This window comes from Rhyacophila brunnea, unplaced genomic scaffold (assembly GCF_057557595.1).
Source record: "Rhyacophila brunnea isolate RB1 unplaced genomic scaffold, BYU_Rbru_1.0 scaffold_1, whole genome shotgun sequence".
Classification (NCBI taxonomy): Eukaryota; Metazoa; Arthropoda; class Insecta; order Trichoptera; family Rhyacophilidae; genus Rhyacophila; species Rhyacophila brunnea.
This window is the reverse complement of record NW_028232751.1, coordinates 12,473,626-12,494,701: the sequence shown is the minus strand read 5'-3', so window position 1 is coordinate 12,494,701 and position 21,076 is coordinate 12,473,626. Positions and strand designations below refer to the sequence as shown.

The 21,076-nt window shown below is 30.1% G+C and overlaps 1 protein-coding gene across 1 annotated transcript in view; it reads left to right on the top strand.

The window, feature by feature from the left end:
- The first annotated feature begins 12,851 nt into the window (after positions 1-12,851).
- Fkbp14 (peptidyl-prolyl cis-trans isomerase Fkb14) overlaps positions 12,852-21,076 on the top strand; it is a 70,953-nt gene continuing 62,728 nt past the window's right edge. Inside the window, exon 1 of the mRNA XM_085941374.1 lies at positions 12,852-13,198. Within this exon, the coding sequence (XP_085797500.1) occupies positions 12,972-13,198 (227 nt within the window). The 5' untranslated portion in view covers positions 12,852-12,971. The remainder of the gene's footprint in view (positions 13,199-21,076) is intronic.

The following is a 21,076-nucleotide window of genomic DNA, read 5'->3' as shown; positions in this document are numbered from 1 at the left end:
GAATATAATGAGGGTGTTCATTACTCCAAATTGGACAATTGTGCTTATTTACGAAGCCATTTAACTAAAAATGAGCTTCATCGCTAAAGAGGATTTTTTATGAATAATTAATGCATCTGTTTCAAATTTCTTTAAAGCCCAAATTTTAAAATTTGTTATACATTGTGCAACTGTATATTTTTCCATGATAGTTTGTCAAACAATACTGAACACATTATTTAATTTTGGAGGGAATCAGAAAAAGAATATGGCTGCTATAACGTTTTGAAAATCAATAGTTCTAATTTGATAACCCTTCATATTATTATAGGGATAACAGTACTGAATGAAAATACCAATCCCGGTATTTCGTTATTTCTCATTTAATACCTGTATTAATACCGGTATTCGTGAAATATATGGGGGGGAAACAGAAATATCACGTACCAATAAATATAGATATAAATATTTTACAGCAAAATATACATTTTATATATAAATATACATATATAAAATGTACAGCTTATGTTAACTTTTTAAATATGTAAACGTAAGATATGGTAGAGATGCTGATATTTACAAATACCTAGGCGCTTAATTATTGGCACTTTATTCATGATTATACAAACGAACAGTATTTAACCGGGATTTCAAATACACCTACTTAAAATATACCTGATAACTTATTTACTTACTTACTTATTACTAAAAAATATTTAGATAAATTTAAAAATACGGAAGCAGGTACCATCTTTAATGCAAATCTGCACGTGAATGGTCACCAAGGAAGTCGAACGGCAACGAAAGTAAACCAGACATCGCCTAACTCGACAAAAAATACAGTCTTGTTAAATTTGTTATGTTAATTACTACATTTTGTTTCCACTTTCCGATATACCGAATATATCGGTATTGTCTGATTTTTAAAACCGGTATTTCCATATCTAAAAATACTGGGATATCGGTTTTAAAATACCGGTATTGCAATCCCTGCCTTCACATACACATAACAATATTATATGGTTTTGAAGTATCAATATTATTTTTAAAGTCGTATAAATTTTAAAACATAAAAAGGTTTTTTGAACCAGATCTTTCCAATTAGTATCATGGACTATAATTAATATAATCTCTTGTTGTGAACATTCTTAATTCTTTTTTTTTAAATAAATTAATAATTTTCACATTAAATTCAATTATTCAACATTAGTGACGTTTAATTCAACTTACATATTGCATTTGTGAATTGAAAATAAAATAGTACCGATTAAATAATAATTACCATACAGTGTGGATAACCAAATTATTTTAATAATTAATTTCTTGACCCTTGTCAGTAATTATAATATGTTAGTTTCTTAACTAAACTACTTGCTATTATGTTAGTACCTAGTTATTGACCTTTTAATCGGGTAACTCAAGTTTAATCCTTGATTAAAGTGGGTTATTTTTGATGTGATTGGTTAGTCTGTTGAGTTGAGTGTGTATGTTGATATCTATGTTAAGTATGTAAAGTGTTGTTACCAATTGAGAATCGCCATGAATAACTACAAATAAAACATATCGCGACCCGAGAACTACAAGGTTCTAAGTGTCGATTTTTGGCCAAACTAAAGTAATAATGAGGCAGTCTTCCAAGTCACATTATCTACATACTATATCAATATGAGGTCAATATTTCTTATATTTTTCCATTAAACCCCAATACTACCGAGTTCTATGTGCACTTTACAAATTATCTGTAGTACTACAGAGTTCTATCATAATCTACAAAGATCCGTCGTTCTACAAAGTTCTATGTGTTTTGACATTTCGTGTTTGTGAATACATTTAAAGTTGTTGAAATATTTTTAATTGCAATATGAAGAGTAAAATCTTGTTGTTTTATATTTTAAATTTATTATTAAGACTTCATGCAGTGTATTTAACTATAAACCACGAGTATTTACATAAACTACTATAGTTTCGATATACATAACCTCAAAAAAATGTTTCGTGATATCAACAGAAAATTGTGAACTCACTAATAGATGAATTATTATAATATGAAACGTTAGTAAGATTTAATTACATTATCGTTATTTTTTTAATTTCGTTACAACCGACGATACAGTTACATATTCACAAACTGTTAATTACAATACCTACATAATTGATTATTTTAAAAATTTAAATGTCGAACGAACATTGTACATGTTATTCTTTCACCTTTTGTTAATAATAATGTCTAAAGAGAGTATTTTAAGGCAATTTCATTCATTTATTTAATGTTTTAGGTTTAAAAGTCTTCCTGGAAGTGAAGAAATGGTTATGTTGTAATTTAAAATCCATATTCCTGAGAATTCCCACACTATAAAGATTGAGTATATTAATTTATACAATATCATTATGGATCTGAAAGCTGTGCCTCTTGCTGGCTTGAAGTTTATTCTAAAACTGAGGCGAATAATTTAGTAGAAGAATTTTTACACATCATTCCCTCAGCCATTAGTAACAACAATCTTGTATACCTACACAATAAGTACAATAAATGTATCTGATGTAGATGAAGACAACAAACCAGTTGAAATTGAAAAATAAACATTGGGTTTGTTGCATCAACAATAGTTTGTATTTTTAAATAATATTTTCATCATAATTTTCATTTTAAAATGGTATAAAACAAAAATTACAAAAAAATATTTAAGTTTTTCCGAATTTCCTATTTTCCCAACAATTTCCATACATTTTCTCCGGCAAAAAATATTATATTAGATATTTTTCAAGAATTTTATTTATTTTAATATGAAAAGTGAAACTGTGTGTCCTAAATCACCCGGATTTCCATACAAATTTCAGTTAGAACCTTGTAGTAAAGGCGATTTGTTTGAGTTTCAGGTGGACAAAGTTCTAACTGAATTAATGATATATAAAATTAACCATTAAAAACTGGTTTTAACGTTGTTTTATTGATAGTAACAACACTGCAGTACCATCATTGATATATTCAATCAAAAAAATAATTAAAAACATTCACAATTAACAAAATACAAGCGTTCAAAACTTTAACAGCCCATAACTTTTTTGCTGCAGTTGTCCACTTAGAACCCTGTAGTTCTCGGGTCGCGATATAACTAAAAATATAAAAGTGTTTGTAAATTTTAATAACACTTCGTTCCATCAATAATTTAACGATATAAAAAGCCAATTTGTAATTACTTAAATAAATACATATTATAAAACTCTTATTACGACTGATTCTATCGTTATTACAACATGTTAATGTAGAGCAATATTTTCATGATCGCATGTCTAGAAACGAATATTTACAACTCGTACAATAATGCACACGCTGTCCCTGAACTTGCCACCATACAATAGATAACTAACTATAACGGTTTGACGATTTCTATTCCCGCGTTTTCCAAGGCATCCCATTATAATCTATTACTTGAATGGCTGCGCTTTATCATACAATATATGACCATTTTTTATGCAAAGTGTATACTGAAATCTACATCATCATCATCATTGTCATCGATACCTAAATGAAAGTGAATCTTGGCTGCCTCCAAAAAATGTCAGCTTTCCTTTCTGTCTTCCGAATACCCTTCATCGCCATAGCCTTGAGGGTGCTATATCTCTTTCTACAGAGTCCAGCCATCTCACTCTAGGTCCCGCGACTCTCCTTTTCCTGTCTGGTATTGTACATCCTTGCCACATCCAAGATGCACCACCATTTTACGAAATGATGTTTTTTCTATCTATCTATCTATGCCACTAATAGCAAGCTACTATTTGCATTGTATTCATTAAAAATGTATACTATTAAGTGTTCTAGATATTATACCGATTAAATCATACTACAAAAAGTTCTGGAATTCCATTAAGCTTACATTAAACTTCAAAATCTTTGTTAGGGATTCGGGATTTTTTAATGGCGTCCAAAATAAATAAAATTTAGATTTAATATATGATTGACTTTTATTGTGTCGTAATAATATTGAAAGAAAAAATGAAAAATTATAAAGTACGGCCGATTTTGATCTGTAAATTTGTTAATAATAGACCACGTTTCCTAATAAAAAATAATCTTCGAATATTTTTAAATTTACGCTAAATATACAATTTGTCAACACACTAATTCAATAAATATTCGTGATCAATGAGAAGGTTTTTTATGTGCTATTTTCAATACCAAAAGCTCCCTTATACGAAAGCTTATCCAAGATTCTTTTTAATTCTCTACAGAGTACTACACAAAATTCCCAAAAAAAAACATTTGAAGTTCATAGAATAATCTGTTTGTCTATACCAGGGATGGCGAACCTTTTTGAGAAGTGGGTCAAATTTTTTTCATTATTTTTTTTAGTACTAGCTCGTGAGTCACTAAGTCACATATTTCAAAATATACCATAGACCAGGATCTTTGGCCGGCTCCCTATAGTGGAATTCCAGGGTTAAGAGTATTCCGTGTATTTTAGCAATTATAAATAAATCCAGTTGGTTTATTGAGTGGTTGGCACTCAGCATATTATGAAGCACTGATCACGACCTCCTTTTGTTGTAGCCAAGTAACATGCAACCCTTCGCCATATTGGATAAATAGCTGTTTTGTAAGACAACACACTTAAAATAATTATAAAGTAAATTTCTACACGTGCATTATCGTTTAATTATATTACATCGAAGTACACCACACAGTCACACCTTTTGAAATGTTTAATAATCATTAGAGAAAAATTGTGTTGTGTTTTTCTCATTTAACTGATCGACCCGCCACTTCGGGCCCCTTCAAAGCCCGGGCCCCCAGGCTAGAGCCCTGTCAGCCTTTCCCTTGTGAGGGCCATGCTAGCATGACCTGGGAAAATGAAAAAAGTGAGTGACTTTAATTATAAATTATTCAATCTGCAAATATTGCCAAGATACACCCGGTTATTCATCAAACAATTCAATTACGCGTACATTAAGATTTTGAAACATTTTTTTTTAATTCCAGAAATAAATTATTTATAAAATAAATACTATAAATAAAATATTGTAGAATTAACAAAAAAAATCTTTGTACCATTTTAATGGAATTCTACCACGTATACGCCAATCTAATTAAAAATTAATATATTCGACCATGGCTGCATGTTGTACCTATATGTGTATACGAAATATAAATCATAAAAATATTCATTATTATTTAGACTCTAAAAATAAAAAAGTAAAAATACAAAGAGGTACTTTAATAACAAGCAAAATATATTTTTTTTTTTTAGTACCTACATAAACAAAATAATAATAAACGTAAAATAAAATTCATTCATAATAAAATATAAATAAAAGTTATATTTTAAAAAATATTCATTATCATCAATGAGAAGGGTGAAATTGTTTATGTTGAGACAGAACATCATAATTTGGTTCCCTGGTTGCTAATTTTAATCTGAGATGCGGTTCCACATCCAAAAGCCTGTTCTTTTTTTTGACTTGATGTCTACAAATGTTGAAAAAGCAACATCACATATTATATATGAAGTTGGTAAAGGCAAGATGTATTTCAGGACTTTCTCTGTTAAAACTGGATACACATGTTGCATTTGCAACCAGAATGATGTTAAAGTACACTCCTTATATTTATTTTTTAAGAATCCGTCTGAAGCTAATTCCAACAATTGCTCTTGTTCCGCATGCGATAAACCTTCTAGCATGGATGTTGTATTGATATCGTATTAATGCTTGTTGCACCAGGCGCAGCCAAAGACCGGTGCAGTGCGTACCCCCACCAAACTCTTCTCACGTACCGCACTTTGGGAAACACTGATTTAGAGTAATAAACACGTAACATCTTAAACATTCATTTTCTCGTTTGACGACAGGGTGCTGGCGTGATATCCGAACCACAATAACATAAAATCACATTGTAAACGGCACTACAAAGGTTCCGGTAGAGCTTCAATCCATACCAGCTTGGTTAATGGTAGATATAAGTAATATCATCAGCCGGGGTCGATTCACTGCTGGATAATGACTTCCTCTAGCTACATCAAATCTTTTAAATCCCAAGTTTTTTTGTGGCACGAAATTCACCAAACGTTATGATTTCGATTAAAAATCCCTCCAAACCCACTCGCCTCGTATCACACCTGATCTTAAGCAAGCTATCACAAGGCCCTATTTTTGTATGTTAAGCATCATGAAGTTGTTTATGGCTAGGAATTTCTAAGGAACAGCTATCCAAGACTGAGGTCACCACGCAGTCAAGCGTGTGTTAAGTGGTTTACATGTCTAACTTAAGAGTACCTTCACATGGGAGAAAAGACCACGTAGAACAGACAAAAATCCTATAACTATCCAGGGCCAGTCGTATCACAACCCCAACGCCTTGGACATCGGGCCACTTACGGCGGTTACGTAGTCGAGAGAATATTATTTCTACCCACGTTTCTGTTGTCCTCTACCTTCTTCTGCATTATGAGTTGGATTAAATCATACTTCTCGTTGCGGAAAATATGACCGAATTATGCAGCTTCCCCATGCTTTGTAATAACTATATGTTATTTTGTCTTATTGGCTCGTCTTAAAACCTTTTTGTTAGTAATATGGTCTACCCAGAATGTCTTCATAGTAAGTGCTTCGATACATCCACATCTCGAAAGTCTTCAGTCTTCATATTGTCTTGTAGAAAGAAAAAAACGATAAAACAGGCCGCTGGTATGGTCATCATATCGAAAGAAAAGTACCTATCTAAGTATATTTATAATAAACAAGCGTTTATAGCTGCAATCTTTAAATGCGCCAATGCACGTCCTTCTTAATGTTACATTTTTTCTATGACTACCAATTAAACCGCAACGTATATTATGAGATGTCAGTTTTTTTAAATATCGAACAAAGGGATTTTTTAGTTTCCAATTATCCCGCATCGTTTGACGTTTCGACGCGCGCTTTTTATTAAAGATGTCTACCGCATATGCCCGCGCGCAAACCGGCGCGCATCGCACTTCGCATTGTTTCGTTTACCGGCACACCACATCGCTTTCCTTTTGATAAATAATTATTATTTCTACTTCGAAACTTTCATTTCACGCTCTGACATGTCAATGAGTGAAAGGAAGTGTGTAATTTTATAATTTCCAGCGAACGTACAGCGTACAACTTTGCGTTTAATAATATTACATCTCACACATCCATGAACATTCTGGATGCTCGTTGTATGACTGTAATAACAATTTTAATAAGAATTAAGTTTAGTATGTTACAGACAAAATTTCATATTGCGACATTCTATTTTGGCATTGACATTGAATTATAAAAAATAATAGCCTTTGTAAGCTTGAAAAGTTCCCTTGGCGTTCGTGTATTTTTTACTATTCCATATTACAAAAAATAAAATAATAAATTTGTAATATTTTTATTCAACACTGCTGAATATATATACTTATAAGGTTTAAGAATGTTTGATTTATTACAGAAAAACACAATTTTGAAAAGCCTCAGAAACGTATCTACATATTAGAATTTTCTAGAAATTAGAGTTTCATCTAGAATTATTTCTAATAAGTATGTATGTTTCTGAGGTTCCTGAAATAATTACAGTTCTGTTACATAGTACTATTTTCAATGTTTTATAGGTTCTGCTTGGTTAGATTACATTGTTTTACTCTAAGACAATCGTTCAATCATTGGCATAGACAATCTTTTTTGGATTCTTTTGTCAATTTTGCCGGTAGGTTTTTGGACTGTTTGCTCGTTACATTGCGCCATAAAACGGACCACGAGAAAAGTATTCATCACATCATCCATTATTATTTCATTAAAAATTGTAGATGGGTAGGTACTATCGAATACAAAATGATATATTTTTTACATATATTTTTTTAGAATTATTAATAACCATGTGCATGTTTTTTCGTACAAGGTGGTTGCTAGTAATTTTAGAGAATCACAAACACCCAGGCTTCGAGAAAATCACATAAATATTGTGACCTCACCGGATCGAACCCAGAACTCTCGGGTGGAAGGCCAGCGCCTTATGCACTACACCACGAGAGCCGCCTACATTTTTTTGTATCGAAGAAAAACTTCATACAATAATTTTGTTATTCCATTACCAAGGTTACTGGTTCAATAAATTCAAATTTTGATAATGTGTGTGAAACTTCAAATGTTCATATCCAGTGAATTAAATCACACAAACACCTCAAAATATAAGTTAATCATCGTAATAATATTATATTGACTTTAATGCTAAGTTCGAACAAAAAAAAAGTGTAATCGTTATTTCGATGTTTCAATAACAGCCTCGAATATGAACCTTCTTTTGACGGAATTTCATATTTACATTTATTTGCGTTAAAGAAAAAGTATGTAAGTGAAATTTATTGTGATTGTGAAAGTGATTAATTTCTTCGATCGAAAATCAGAGGATTTGGCTAAAAGTGCGAACAAACATTTTCAGTATAAAAGTGATAAAACTGTTATGAACAGTACCCATAAAGTCTTCAAAAAGAAAAAGACTTCAAAAGACTCAAAGGTGTTATATTCAACAGTCTGGTTAAGTGAAATCAAATTTATAATTAACATATCGTGTATGAAGATGCAGTGATAATTGCAATTCACATGTAAACATAGACAAAGTGTGAGAAAATGTAATGATTAATAGATAATCCACATATTATAAAAACAGACAGAATGACGGAATGATTGAAAATTCACATGCAAACAAAATGACAAAAGATCTGGTGATTGATAATCCAAATATTGTTATTTTAATGTGTTTTATTCTCTTTATTAAAATGCGTTATTATGAAAATGTGGGGATGTGGCACAAAAAATACTGAACTATTCAAAAAGATCCGCTTCTCGAAAAAGTAACTAAATATTATACAGGTATTTTGTTTTAAAAAAATATAATCACCTACTTACATGAACACAATTATAATAATATAATTTGTCTACTTATCTCTTACAATAATATACAACTTTGCTATATTACATTCAGCTAAATTTATCTATAAACCACGTGTATTTTTAAATTTTATCTACAATAAATAAGGCTATCATCAGTTCATTGATATCAATATTGCACTGAACGTATTATGTATTTAATAGGTTACCAAAATATTGATAAATATTTCCTTATCAATAAATCACTGTTATTGATGATGTTTTTAATATATAACTACAATATGTTTTGAGTTTTGACATATTATTATCATCATAATATTCTATCCAAGGTTGGTTACCAAATTGCAGTACATCTCTATATCCTAGGGTAATTATTGAATGAGATCACCAAGTCTTGAAGGATGTGGAAAGCCAAGAAAACATATTAATCTGCATTCGCATTCGCATCCGCTACCCTATTTCTTTTCCTGAAGAATTTTCGAGATGTCACTGTATCGGCGCACGATGAGGATTTCTTGGACTGGTGACATAACCAATGAGGAAATTTTAAAACGTGTTAATAGTCGAAGATAATTTATAATATATACCATCACATGCAGAAAATTGACACACTAATATCTACCTATTAAGAAACGAAAATAATCATGTTCGCTCCTTAACGTAGAAGGACATCAGTGCTATATAAAACATATTATGGTGCATATACATATTAATTTAACTTATAACGAGGAATATTTTTGATTGTTCGTTGATGATTTGAAAATATTCTTAAAACTTGTCACCATCTCCAGGTCCAGTGTGATATCGATAAGATTTATGAGATTGGGACAGGCGTAACGAACTGAACTTCAATACTGATAAAAGAACACTATTAATGGCATCCAGCTACCAAATAAGAAGAACACGTCATGATAATAACTTTTACTGATAATTTAAATTTTAAAATACAATTATTTCAATCTATATATACGCAGGTATCTAAAACATTAAATGAAATATAAATATTTTTAATGCCAAGATAAATTTACAAATAAAAAATATTATTTTTTTGTAATTTTGCAGCATCGAAGCATGAATGTTAAATAGATTATTCAAACTCTATCCAAATATCAAATAACAGTAAAATTATTTCAGTACATAAATTTTAAACAAAAAACAATCGTTAAAAAAATGATAAGTTAACTTGTCATATTGTTCTACGTCTCTACCTATTTGAATAAAAAATATAATTCCTCTTTACGTTTAGTAAAAATCGCGTTCATTTCCAAATTATTTCTAAAAATATAACAAGATATCTGTCATATTATTGTTGTTAAGTATATCTAATCTAATGTGTCTAATAAAAAAAATTTCAATGATATATTTTTCAGATAACTATGTTTTATCGTCAAAATATTCGAACATAATCTACTTTAAACAATATCAGCGTAAGTTATGGTTCTTGCAGTTAATAGATTTTCATTGTATGTCAACGATAGGCAGGTATTTATCACCATTATATCCTGTAAGCCTTATACATTCTTGTTTTTTCAGGAGACAGTAAAACCCGCATAAATTATATTTTAAATAGAATTCTAAATTTAAAAAAATATGATTTACAATTTTTTCCGTTATAAGGAGACTGTTTATAATGTTTTTGTAGATTGTGTGCAAGAATCTTGTACAGAGCTTTACTACAAACATAATCAATGATTTTTTTTTATCAAAATGGATATACTTAGAGATAATATTTAACAATTTATTTAAAAAAAATACTATGTTAATTTTCGTTAATATTTGTGAAATCATTAATTGAATCCTATTTTAGAGAAAAAACCAAAGTGACACGTCAATGAAAAAAAACTTCTGACGTGTCCCTAAAACTATTCTCGTGTAATAATAATCATGTAACAGATGCCTACAACTGGAAAATATCCAATAGCAGATATCCAACTATTTTTTAGTCGGTTAGGTGGTTTTGTTTGATCATTGTGTGTTTATCTCTATTCCTCCATGTTACCAAATATTTTGACAGTCAAAAACTGAAACATTTTCATGTAAACGTTTTCTCCGGTCATGTGACCAGTCAATTCACCAATCGTGTGTCGACCTGTGGCCTACCCAGTGACAGAAAACAGATGCTGTCTCCCTCTGGGCGGGCGTCTGATACAGTTCAAAACTTTTCTTCTGATATACACACAACACTCGTTCTGATAAAGTAATCCATGTTGAGATGTTGGCTACAATGTCACATTTGACGACACGTTACTTAAATCATTGTATTTTTTTCGACAATTATTCTAGATTTTTACCGACGATTGATATCATTAAATATATGCAAGAGGTAAAATAAGGTAAGGCCACATTGACAACTTTACAGGAGAGGAAAATTAGTGATGTTTCCATATTAAACATCTGATTAGTGATAAGATTTAAATCTCTACATTTTTTTCTACAATACATTTTTAGTTTTGTGTTTTTTATATATTTAACATATTTTTTTAGTTTTTGTTAATACACAATTTTTTTTACAACCAAAGATATTAGTTATTTTGAGCTACTTGTATGTTTATCATGTTATAGATAGAGACTATAGAGCAGTGGTGCACAACATATTTTAAAGAAGGGTAAATTTATCCATTTTCAAATTTTTCACAGGTCGCAGTGGGTAAAAGCGTTGAAAAATAATAAAACATTATACTAGATGAGATATGCATTTTATTATTTACATATTAGCTACTCCAATCAATTACAATACTGCGTTACGTACACACGTGTTCGCACGATAGAACATAGTATATGAAATTAGAATTTTGTCGTATACAAAATAAAAAATTACGTAGGTAACTACTTGTTATTTTGGGCCGCAATAAATGCCATTCGGGCCGTCGTGGTATGTTCATCACTGCTATAGAGAAAGAAAGAGGATTTTTAAATACCTAATTCATTTTCACCAATTTGGATTTACCGTATTTACTCGGATAAATAATTATTGATGTATTATCTTATTTCTTACATTTTTGCATTATATTAATACCTACCATTAAGTAGGTATTAACATTTTGTAATTAATTGAAAGATCGATATTATTACTAATATACTAGTATTTAATATTATTTTTCGTCAATCAATAATTGCTTGTAATTAACAATAAATGCTTTGAAAAAATGTCTGTATATCAAAAAGACATTGAATTCATTTACTGTGAACTCATCCTAGTGTCGGTTATGTATTATAATAGTTTTGATTCGCTTAAACTTTTCCTTATAAGAATACTATTAATATTTTATACAAAATACGTCAAAAATACTGAACGTTTGATTACGTAGTCAAAACAAAAATAACCCAGTAATTTAGTTTTTTTTTCAGAAAAATTATAATATTTACAATATTTTTAGTCTACACATGAAAAAGGGGCAAGAATGATTAAAAAAGCAATATTTTTATGGATTTTTGGAGACTTCATTTTTATATGATGTTTATTGATTTTTATTTAGGTTGCGTTATTATTTATTTTATGCAATTACCTATATAAACATTTGAAAAATCAGTCAATGATAATATATTTGATAATACTGCAATATTATTAAGGTTATTATATTTTTTACATTTTCCTTAAAATAGATGCATTTATATGAATATATCATATTATGTCTTTTTACCATATGATCTACATGCAATGGTCAGAATAGTTGAGCCATTGCAAATTCACATAATTTTTATAACGAGAGGCTATATACGCTACAATGTATCATGGACTGGTATTTTCTGTTTCATTTGCTCGGATGCAAAACTCTGCCATCTCTATCGCCGGTAACGTGACAGCAAGCGTGGCACATGAAACTACGTGAAGTTGTTGGCGATAGTCGATTTCCGACGTAACGAATACCTGTGTCTCCCTCGCTCCCTCTAAAGATATCTTCCAAAGTAGGTGATAGCCGACAAAATACCTGTTCGAGTCATCGGTGTACGTACAGATGTTGGACTACATTAACGGAAAACTTGGAGCAAGTTGCAGTCAGTTTTTGGTAAAGCGTTGACGGGTTAGGAAGTTCCTGACAGTAGGGCATAATAACAGGAGTTTCTTCCGAACCGGGTTTTTGAATAACACGATTTTTTTTTAGAAACTTTTCAATATGGTCGGCATGTCCACTCGCATCTTACTTGCCGTAGGGCTCTTCGCGTGCATCACATTGGCTGCGACTGACAGTTCGTCATCGAAAAACTCGGCCGGGTCATCAGATGGGTTGAAAGTCGACGTGGTTACCGTACCGGAAGGATGCGCGCTCAAATCAAAGCAGGGAGACATGCTGACGATGCATTACGTGGGGACCCTAAATGATGGCACCAAATTCGACTCAAGGTAAGAGCTCCCAGCAATTAATCGCAAACCTCCTCCAGCGAACCATGCACCACAATAAGAAAATATCATATCTTCAATATATCATGCTGCGACTATCTAAGAAACTTTAGTAAGAGCAATCAATTTAATTAAACAATCAAGAATTTATTAATTTATTGCCTACCCAATCAAATAAATATTCAATAGTTAAAGCTTCCGTAAAATTCTATAAAACTTATAACGTAAAATATGTAATAAAAAACTTTAAGATGAATCTAACCAGAATCCAATAAGTTGCATTAGGATTGAACCTTGTGATAGACGAGGAAAAACTTTTTTGCGACACGTTACATTAGTCATTTACAATATTGCTATGAAACAATGTCTGTAATCGAATTTTAATTTATACAGGTGTATATATTTATTGAACAAACATGTTGTGCTCATAATTTAACGCAACTATTTCACAAATATCGAACAGTTTTTAAATTAAGAATGTTACACAATTTTTTTAATATTCGAAGTAATAATGTAATGACGATATTGGACATATAAATAAATTATAGAAGTATTATATTCTAAATTTAAAAACTTCTAAATGAAATTTAATTTCCATATGTAGATAATTTGTTTCATCTTAATGTTGCAATTACTAGTCGACGATACCATCTGTCAGTATTTGCAGTACACATCATGTGCACATAATAATTATGCGTCGTTAAAATTTCCAATCGTGTCGCGTAGGTACAGTGTATAAGTTTCTAGGAGCACGTATCTTATCGTTGTGTGTTTCATTTTATAGCAGAGAATGAGATAGATCCGACATTATTCGCTCGATATCGAGAGAGTAAGAAGTCGCAGCGACTCTCGTTCGCCAAACGAAGATCCCGTTATCGCTACCATATTATTATTATCAGTTGAGTTCGCGCCGACTTACGTGGAATATTTTCCAATATGTTTATCGTACGCTCGAAGGATTTAAATATTAATGCGAATCTCGTTTTCGTCGTTTTGAAAGGACCTACATACTTCACCAGTCGCGCCACTGTGCAATGTTTGGTGAAAAGCGCACACAGAATTTTAACACTGCGTGAAACAAAATATAACTTTCACATTCAATTTGCAAAAAAAAAAACTATTACTCTGACATATTATTGATTTATTATCATCTTTCACATAATATTTCACAGTCATTCTGAGATGGTCGTAAAATTAATGAAGTAACCTCATTATAATTATCCACACTTCAACGATATGCTTAATATAAAATGAATGATTTCTATAAATAATCATGTAAGTATAATTTATAAGTAGGTAGGTACTTGATCATAAACAAAATATTTTTTTCTTAATTATATGCCATATAAAACCACCCAATTAGCAGAACCTACATATAATCATTATCTGGTGTCGATCCACTGCCGGATGAACGCCTCCAATAGCTTCTATCATCCTTTTCAGTCCACCGTTTTTTCGCTGCTACTTACATCCACCGATTTCGATGAGTTTGTAGGCTTGTTCAGTGTCGATTGGATATGACTTTGTCCAGCAGTTTTCCACTCCCCGAGCGACTTTCCGCCACATTTCTATTTCATCATGACCTCTACCCACACAACAGATTAATAAAATATAGATGCGAGACTATCGCCATGGACCAAGGTTTTGAAGCTAGTTTCGGTTTATTAGTTAATGAAATGCATAGCCCACCGAGTGCACAAAAAAATCTGAAATTTCACAAAAGACACCTGAGTTCTGGATTGTTATAAAATAGTCGCGATGACAGAACGAATTAATAAGATAGAGGTAGTACTTTAGTACATATGGTCAAACCAAAAACCCAAGAAACATAAAGCGCATAATACCAATATTTAATGCATGTTTCGTTTACTTGACAAACTTTAATGCATGTTACTATACAGATGTAACTATTTAAAAAATAGCATATTCTTTAAATTTATCCCATATTTATCAATACTCGACAAATATACCTCTATACATCCTCACCCAGAAGGCGACCCACTACCTTATTTGTATATTCCTTGTACCTAGCAAATAGCATATTTTTGTCTGCTCTTTATACATAGCTTAATTTTGTCCAACAATACAAACGCATAAATATAACACTTCATAATACTGAAAATATAAATCTAATTGTTTAGAGTTTTAACAATGTCAAACTGTATGTACTTATATCTAAACCGGTCACCAAAACTGATTCATATGGATAAGTACAGATCTCACTCTCGACAATATGAACTTAAATAACTCCTATCTAGTATTATATTCAGTAAATAATATTAACATTAAAAAAAACATTAATCACTCACCTACTTAATTATTGTCGCAATTTTTATTAAGCCTCGGCTTACTTTCTGTATTAAAAATTCCACAGAAAAGCAGTATAGATATAATCATAAAAATACTTTGATGAAGGGAAACTTTCAAGACATGCCTAGGTGTATCCTAAAATCACATTATCTTCAGAATGTGAGATAACACCTATGTTTTTTTCTTTGAATAACATTTACAAATCAAATTTTTATATAAACGGCACACAATTTTTACAAGAAAACACAAACGGTAAGGTGATTTGGCGTTTCTTTAGCATCGCGTTTCAAATACGAAGTGCCTTGTGATTAAATTTAATGAAAATGATGAAAACTCTTTAGTTAAAATAACTATTCACTAGAAAATTGTTTAAGAACGTCTTTAATTAAAATTAATAGATTATAAATACAAACATGATTTAATTAAATTCTATTCTGAGCAACGTTTGCTCTCAGCTAAACGGATCCTAATTTGACATACTTAGATCGGCGTTTGTATTCATACACCTAAGTTCAGAGAATGGCCTATGCAACGAGCCTGAAACGTCGAAGAAATGAGGAGGAAGAACATCTATTACGATAAAAACCGTAAATTTTTTTAATCATAATACATGTAATTGCATTATTAGGTAGACTATTGGTTAAGTATTAAACTATGAGAAGAAAAAACATTTTTACTTTTTATATTACGTACAAAAATATTGTACCAACATCAGTTTGTCTAAATTATGACTAGGTACTAGCGGCAACTGTACTCGTCAGATCGAAATGATTTTTGATAATAATGATAAATAATACTTATAAAAACACTGACCCAACAGTTTTTTCCCACCTTTATTCAACCACTTCGTCTAGCCTGCTCATTATTATTAATATACGAATATTAGCAACACTGTAATGGTTATTATATTAAATTTCACCAATTAAATAGACATCATTTCACGACAGTTATTTCAGTTGTCACAACATTATCAACGCAAATGTTTAGTTATAGTTGTATTGCTATAAAGAGTAGTAAAATATATATATATATTAATATAATTATCATTATTATGTTATACAATAGAATTTTACTAAGTAAATTGTATATATATAATTTACTAATGTTACGTATAACGATTTGTAGTCAAGACATCATAACATTATTACATAAAATATCACGCTGCCTCAGTACAATGGTACACTATTTGACAAATACCTGTTAGTAGTAGAAAATGGCTGTGTTGGTAGAAGTGAGTAATTAGATTTTTATATAAATATCCTAAAAAATGAACATTTTATTTAAAATTATAAAGAACCACCTTAAATTCCCTCCTATATTATTTAAATTAAATCAATTTATTTAATAAAGTGTAGTATTCCACTAAAATAATTATACTTCTTTGATTTTCATGTTGATATCATACAAATAAATTTCTACAAAAATAGTGCAGCCTTGCCCAGAAACTTCAATCTTAATTGATTCTCCATATTTTGTAATTCATAAATCAAAACTGACATTTTGTCAAATACTGTATCCTTGAACTGAATTAGCGTACTATGTAGTTACTAGGTAGGTGGTTTTTTATTTTGTCTAATATACCTAACAACTACTCTATATTTTGTTTAATGAAATTTTACAGTTCAATATGGAGTCAATCTAGATATTCTAGTATATAATTAATTAATTAATTAATGATTAATCTAAGCAAGGGTTGTTCGAGTGCACGAAACATTGATTCGTTATTGGCTTGCTTTGTACTAAATTATGAATTCAAGATGTTCCTGTATCGAATAGCCTCATTAACTCAATACCTTAAAATTTTGAATTATTTCCGAATCTAAATGTTAATATATTGTGTAGCTACATTTTATTCATTAGTTCTATAATCCAATGTGGGTATTGACGGTATCACAACGAGGTTTCTTAACAGCCTTAGCCTATAGTCAACCTATAACATCCATTAACTGAATTTAAGTACACATCATCGCAACCGGGATTATTACCCGAGACCCACGGTTTCATAATCGAACACGATTACTACTCATCCATCATAGGGACGGTCTTTACCTACTTACTGATATTTTATTTCTAGTACTTAATATAAAAAACAATATATTTATATACAAGAGATTTACACACCCAACTAGATACATTTTTAAGCATTAATTCTTTTCGAAATACACATTTTTTTGATTCAATGTACCCATTTTTTTATTTAATTACCAATCTATGATTTATTATTATTCCACAAAAAATCGTAAGTTTTCCCATAAAAATACCTAAAAACAATGCATTACCCACGTCGTTAAATCCTGTTTCCCTCATTAAACTCATAAATAAATTCTCATAAGAATAATATTGCCTATATTAAAAAAAAAAGTATCACAAAAAATATAATGCCTTGAAGTTAGGTGATTGACATAAGCACTATTGAAACAACGCATCCAGATGATTTTGAGCCAGCAAAGGAGTATTATAATTAATGCATTTTCTGACGTTAGATTTGGTATGGTAGATACAAGGCTAGTCCGAGGTTACCGAATAACCCGTCAAGTATGTATTTATTGTGACGAGAAAGCCAAACTCTTTTTGATGTGCGTTAGACACTTGCCTTTAATGACTATTATATTACCAAAACAAGTTATTGTAAAACCACTTGGCCGCAAATGACGAATACAAACTTTCGAGTATGACCGCGATTTGAAGAGGTAGCCATCTTGATAAATTATTCATAATAAAAGCATTATCGCTACGTGAAAAATCAATACAAACACGTTTTATATAAATTGGCATTTCTGATAACGAGTGCTCAGGGAGATACTTCAATTTCAGCGGGCCGCAAAGTGCAACAAACAACAAAAAATGTTATTTTTACACGGATATAAATTATCTAAAAAAAAAAAAAAAAAAACAACTTCGTCACATATTTTTTTAATTAAATTACATAATGTACATAAATATAACAAGATGACATGGTGGCGTTCAATTGTAATAAAAACAAATTAAATACTACATAATATAGTGTGATTATGTATATTAGTTCCAAAGATTCGATAATAAGTTATTTTATAGCGTTTATTTTGACTTGTTAAAATAATTTAAATATGGAAGTTTTCTAAAGATAATAACATTAATAACATAATGCATATATTATGTAGGGCTGTCATATCTAAAGAATAAGTAACGATACCCGGTATAAGTATCGAATTATTTTGACGACACTGCACCTGCGAGACAATTAAATAACGCAAATAATTTGGTTTATTTTTCGTTCATCCAATCATAAAAAAAGCATTATACTGTCAATATAGATGATTCAGTATAAATCATTAGACAAAATAGTAATACGACTAATTTGTCATACCTATTCAACTAATTTTTGAATTTTTAACCCTATCTCTCTTTTACTTTCGCACATACAATTTTGTCTCCTTCTAATTCCTAACCTAGCCTAACCTAATCTTTTTTTCTTCTTTATTTGGCCACATTGCCCGAATAAAGGATGATAATCTGGAAAAATAATGATACTTGATCAGGTCGAAGGTCGGAGAGAACGTGGAAAAACTTTCTCAAGATGTTCCAACCAAATCAAGAATGCCATGGAAATATTAATTTTCGAATTTTAAGTAAATATTAGAATAACAATAAAGTCACTAAAATTTGGACGTGGAATATGTTTTAATTATTTTTTTATTTATAAATTTCTTAGTTATCAATATACTTACTATTTTTTAATGAGTTAGACAACGAAAAATTAGCCATAATTTTCATTTTCTGAAATTAGATAAATAATATGTTGATTTATATCTTTATCATTAGATAGGTAAGAGGTATATGTTACGTTATCACTCATTTATGTGAGAATATTGTATAAAACTGTTTACTTTTCAATTGTTTATTTTTCAATCGTTAATCGGATAAGAAAACCTTGAAATGCCTACATGCGTTTATTTGATTAACTCAACATACTTAACTATTATTCTAATCAATTAGTATTAAAAATTCTCATGAAAATATTTCACTTCAATTCGACTGCCTAGATATTTTCATAATATAATCAAAGCATTCCGATATTTTTTTTAGTACTTATTACAATAATTGATAGTAATTTCAGAATAATTGTATTATAGTTTAATTGACAACCTATAAACAAATATTTGTTGCATTGTTTATAAATATAATATGATTTGACATTTTTCTTTGATAACATACCCATGATTATTTATTAATTAGTTCATCTTGTTCATTGCATATTTTCAAACCATTTTAAGCTTGTGACACTAATGCAAAACGTTTTTATTTCTCAGAGCGGATTTAATAAATTGATGAATAATACGAGTCTAATATTTTGCAACAAATCAATCTATAATGCAAATAACCAACAATTTATTTATCAATCATTAGCTTATGTAAACATGTTCAGTATAATTTTCATAAACTTAGGCATTTCCTCATAGGACGAGGTTTTTTTCAACGAATTTGCTTCATATTTATCACATAATATATGCGACTCAATTATAAATCTTGAGCCATATACAATATTGTATTAAATGTAAAATATTTTGAAATTCCAATTCTAATTGCGTCAAATTTAACACAGCTATAATATTGTAATAAATAAAAAATACTTTTCTTGAAACAACGTAACTTTAAAAAAATTAATTAAATAAAAAAAAATACTCAAATTATTGGTTTTGACGTTAGGCCTTTTGTCCTTTGAATCCCCTATATTATAAAACAAAGATTATTATAACCAACATGTCAACCACTTGTTGTGACGTAGGGTGGGGTGGTATGCTGTTAACGTCCGCCATAAATAGTGCACACTAAACTTTGTCAGTCATTCGTATTTGTTTTCATTGAAATAAGACTACAATTTACAATTAATGTTGTTGCTTAGTATTTAAAATTCTATCTATAATATCTATAAAACATCTAAAATTATGCAATTTAATCATACATAACTTTAGACATTTTATAGATAGAATAATATTTATAACGAATAAAATAATATGAATGAAAAATTGTGCACAATTTTGTTGTGTCGCCCAAAGTATACCGAAACTAGTATGGTTTGGTTAAGCAGGTTTTATTTGAATTTTAACAACTCACCAACACCTTTATCTATACATTGTAGACTTAGTTAAATAAAAAACAAATACGTATGACTAACTAAATTTAAAGTGCACTATTAATGGCGGATCTTAAGAGCCTACCTCAGCTCCAGTTCGCTACTGATCACTTGAATACATAATACCTGCATTATTCATGTAAAAAAAACATAGATACGAAAATCAAAAGAGGTATCCAGGTGTAATAAACCACATAGCCGCATTCGCACAATATTTACTCGCGAGTCATGTGTGATTCTGAGCTGAATTTTAAAAATTTATATTAAGACGCCAATTTGAAAAAAGGCATCTGACATATTGTATTAAATATTTATGAGATGATGTGGTTATTGTCTGAATGTATACCGCGGAACACGAGCAGGAAACGCGTTTAAGGCGACGGCATATAAAGTGTGTCATATATTATTTTCCCGAAATCTGAAAAAAGCTATACTACAAATATCGAGAATGTTAAGCC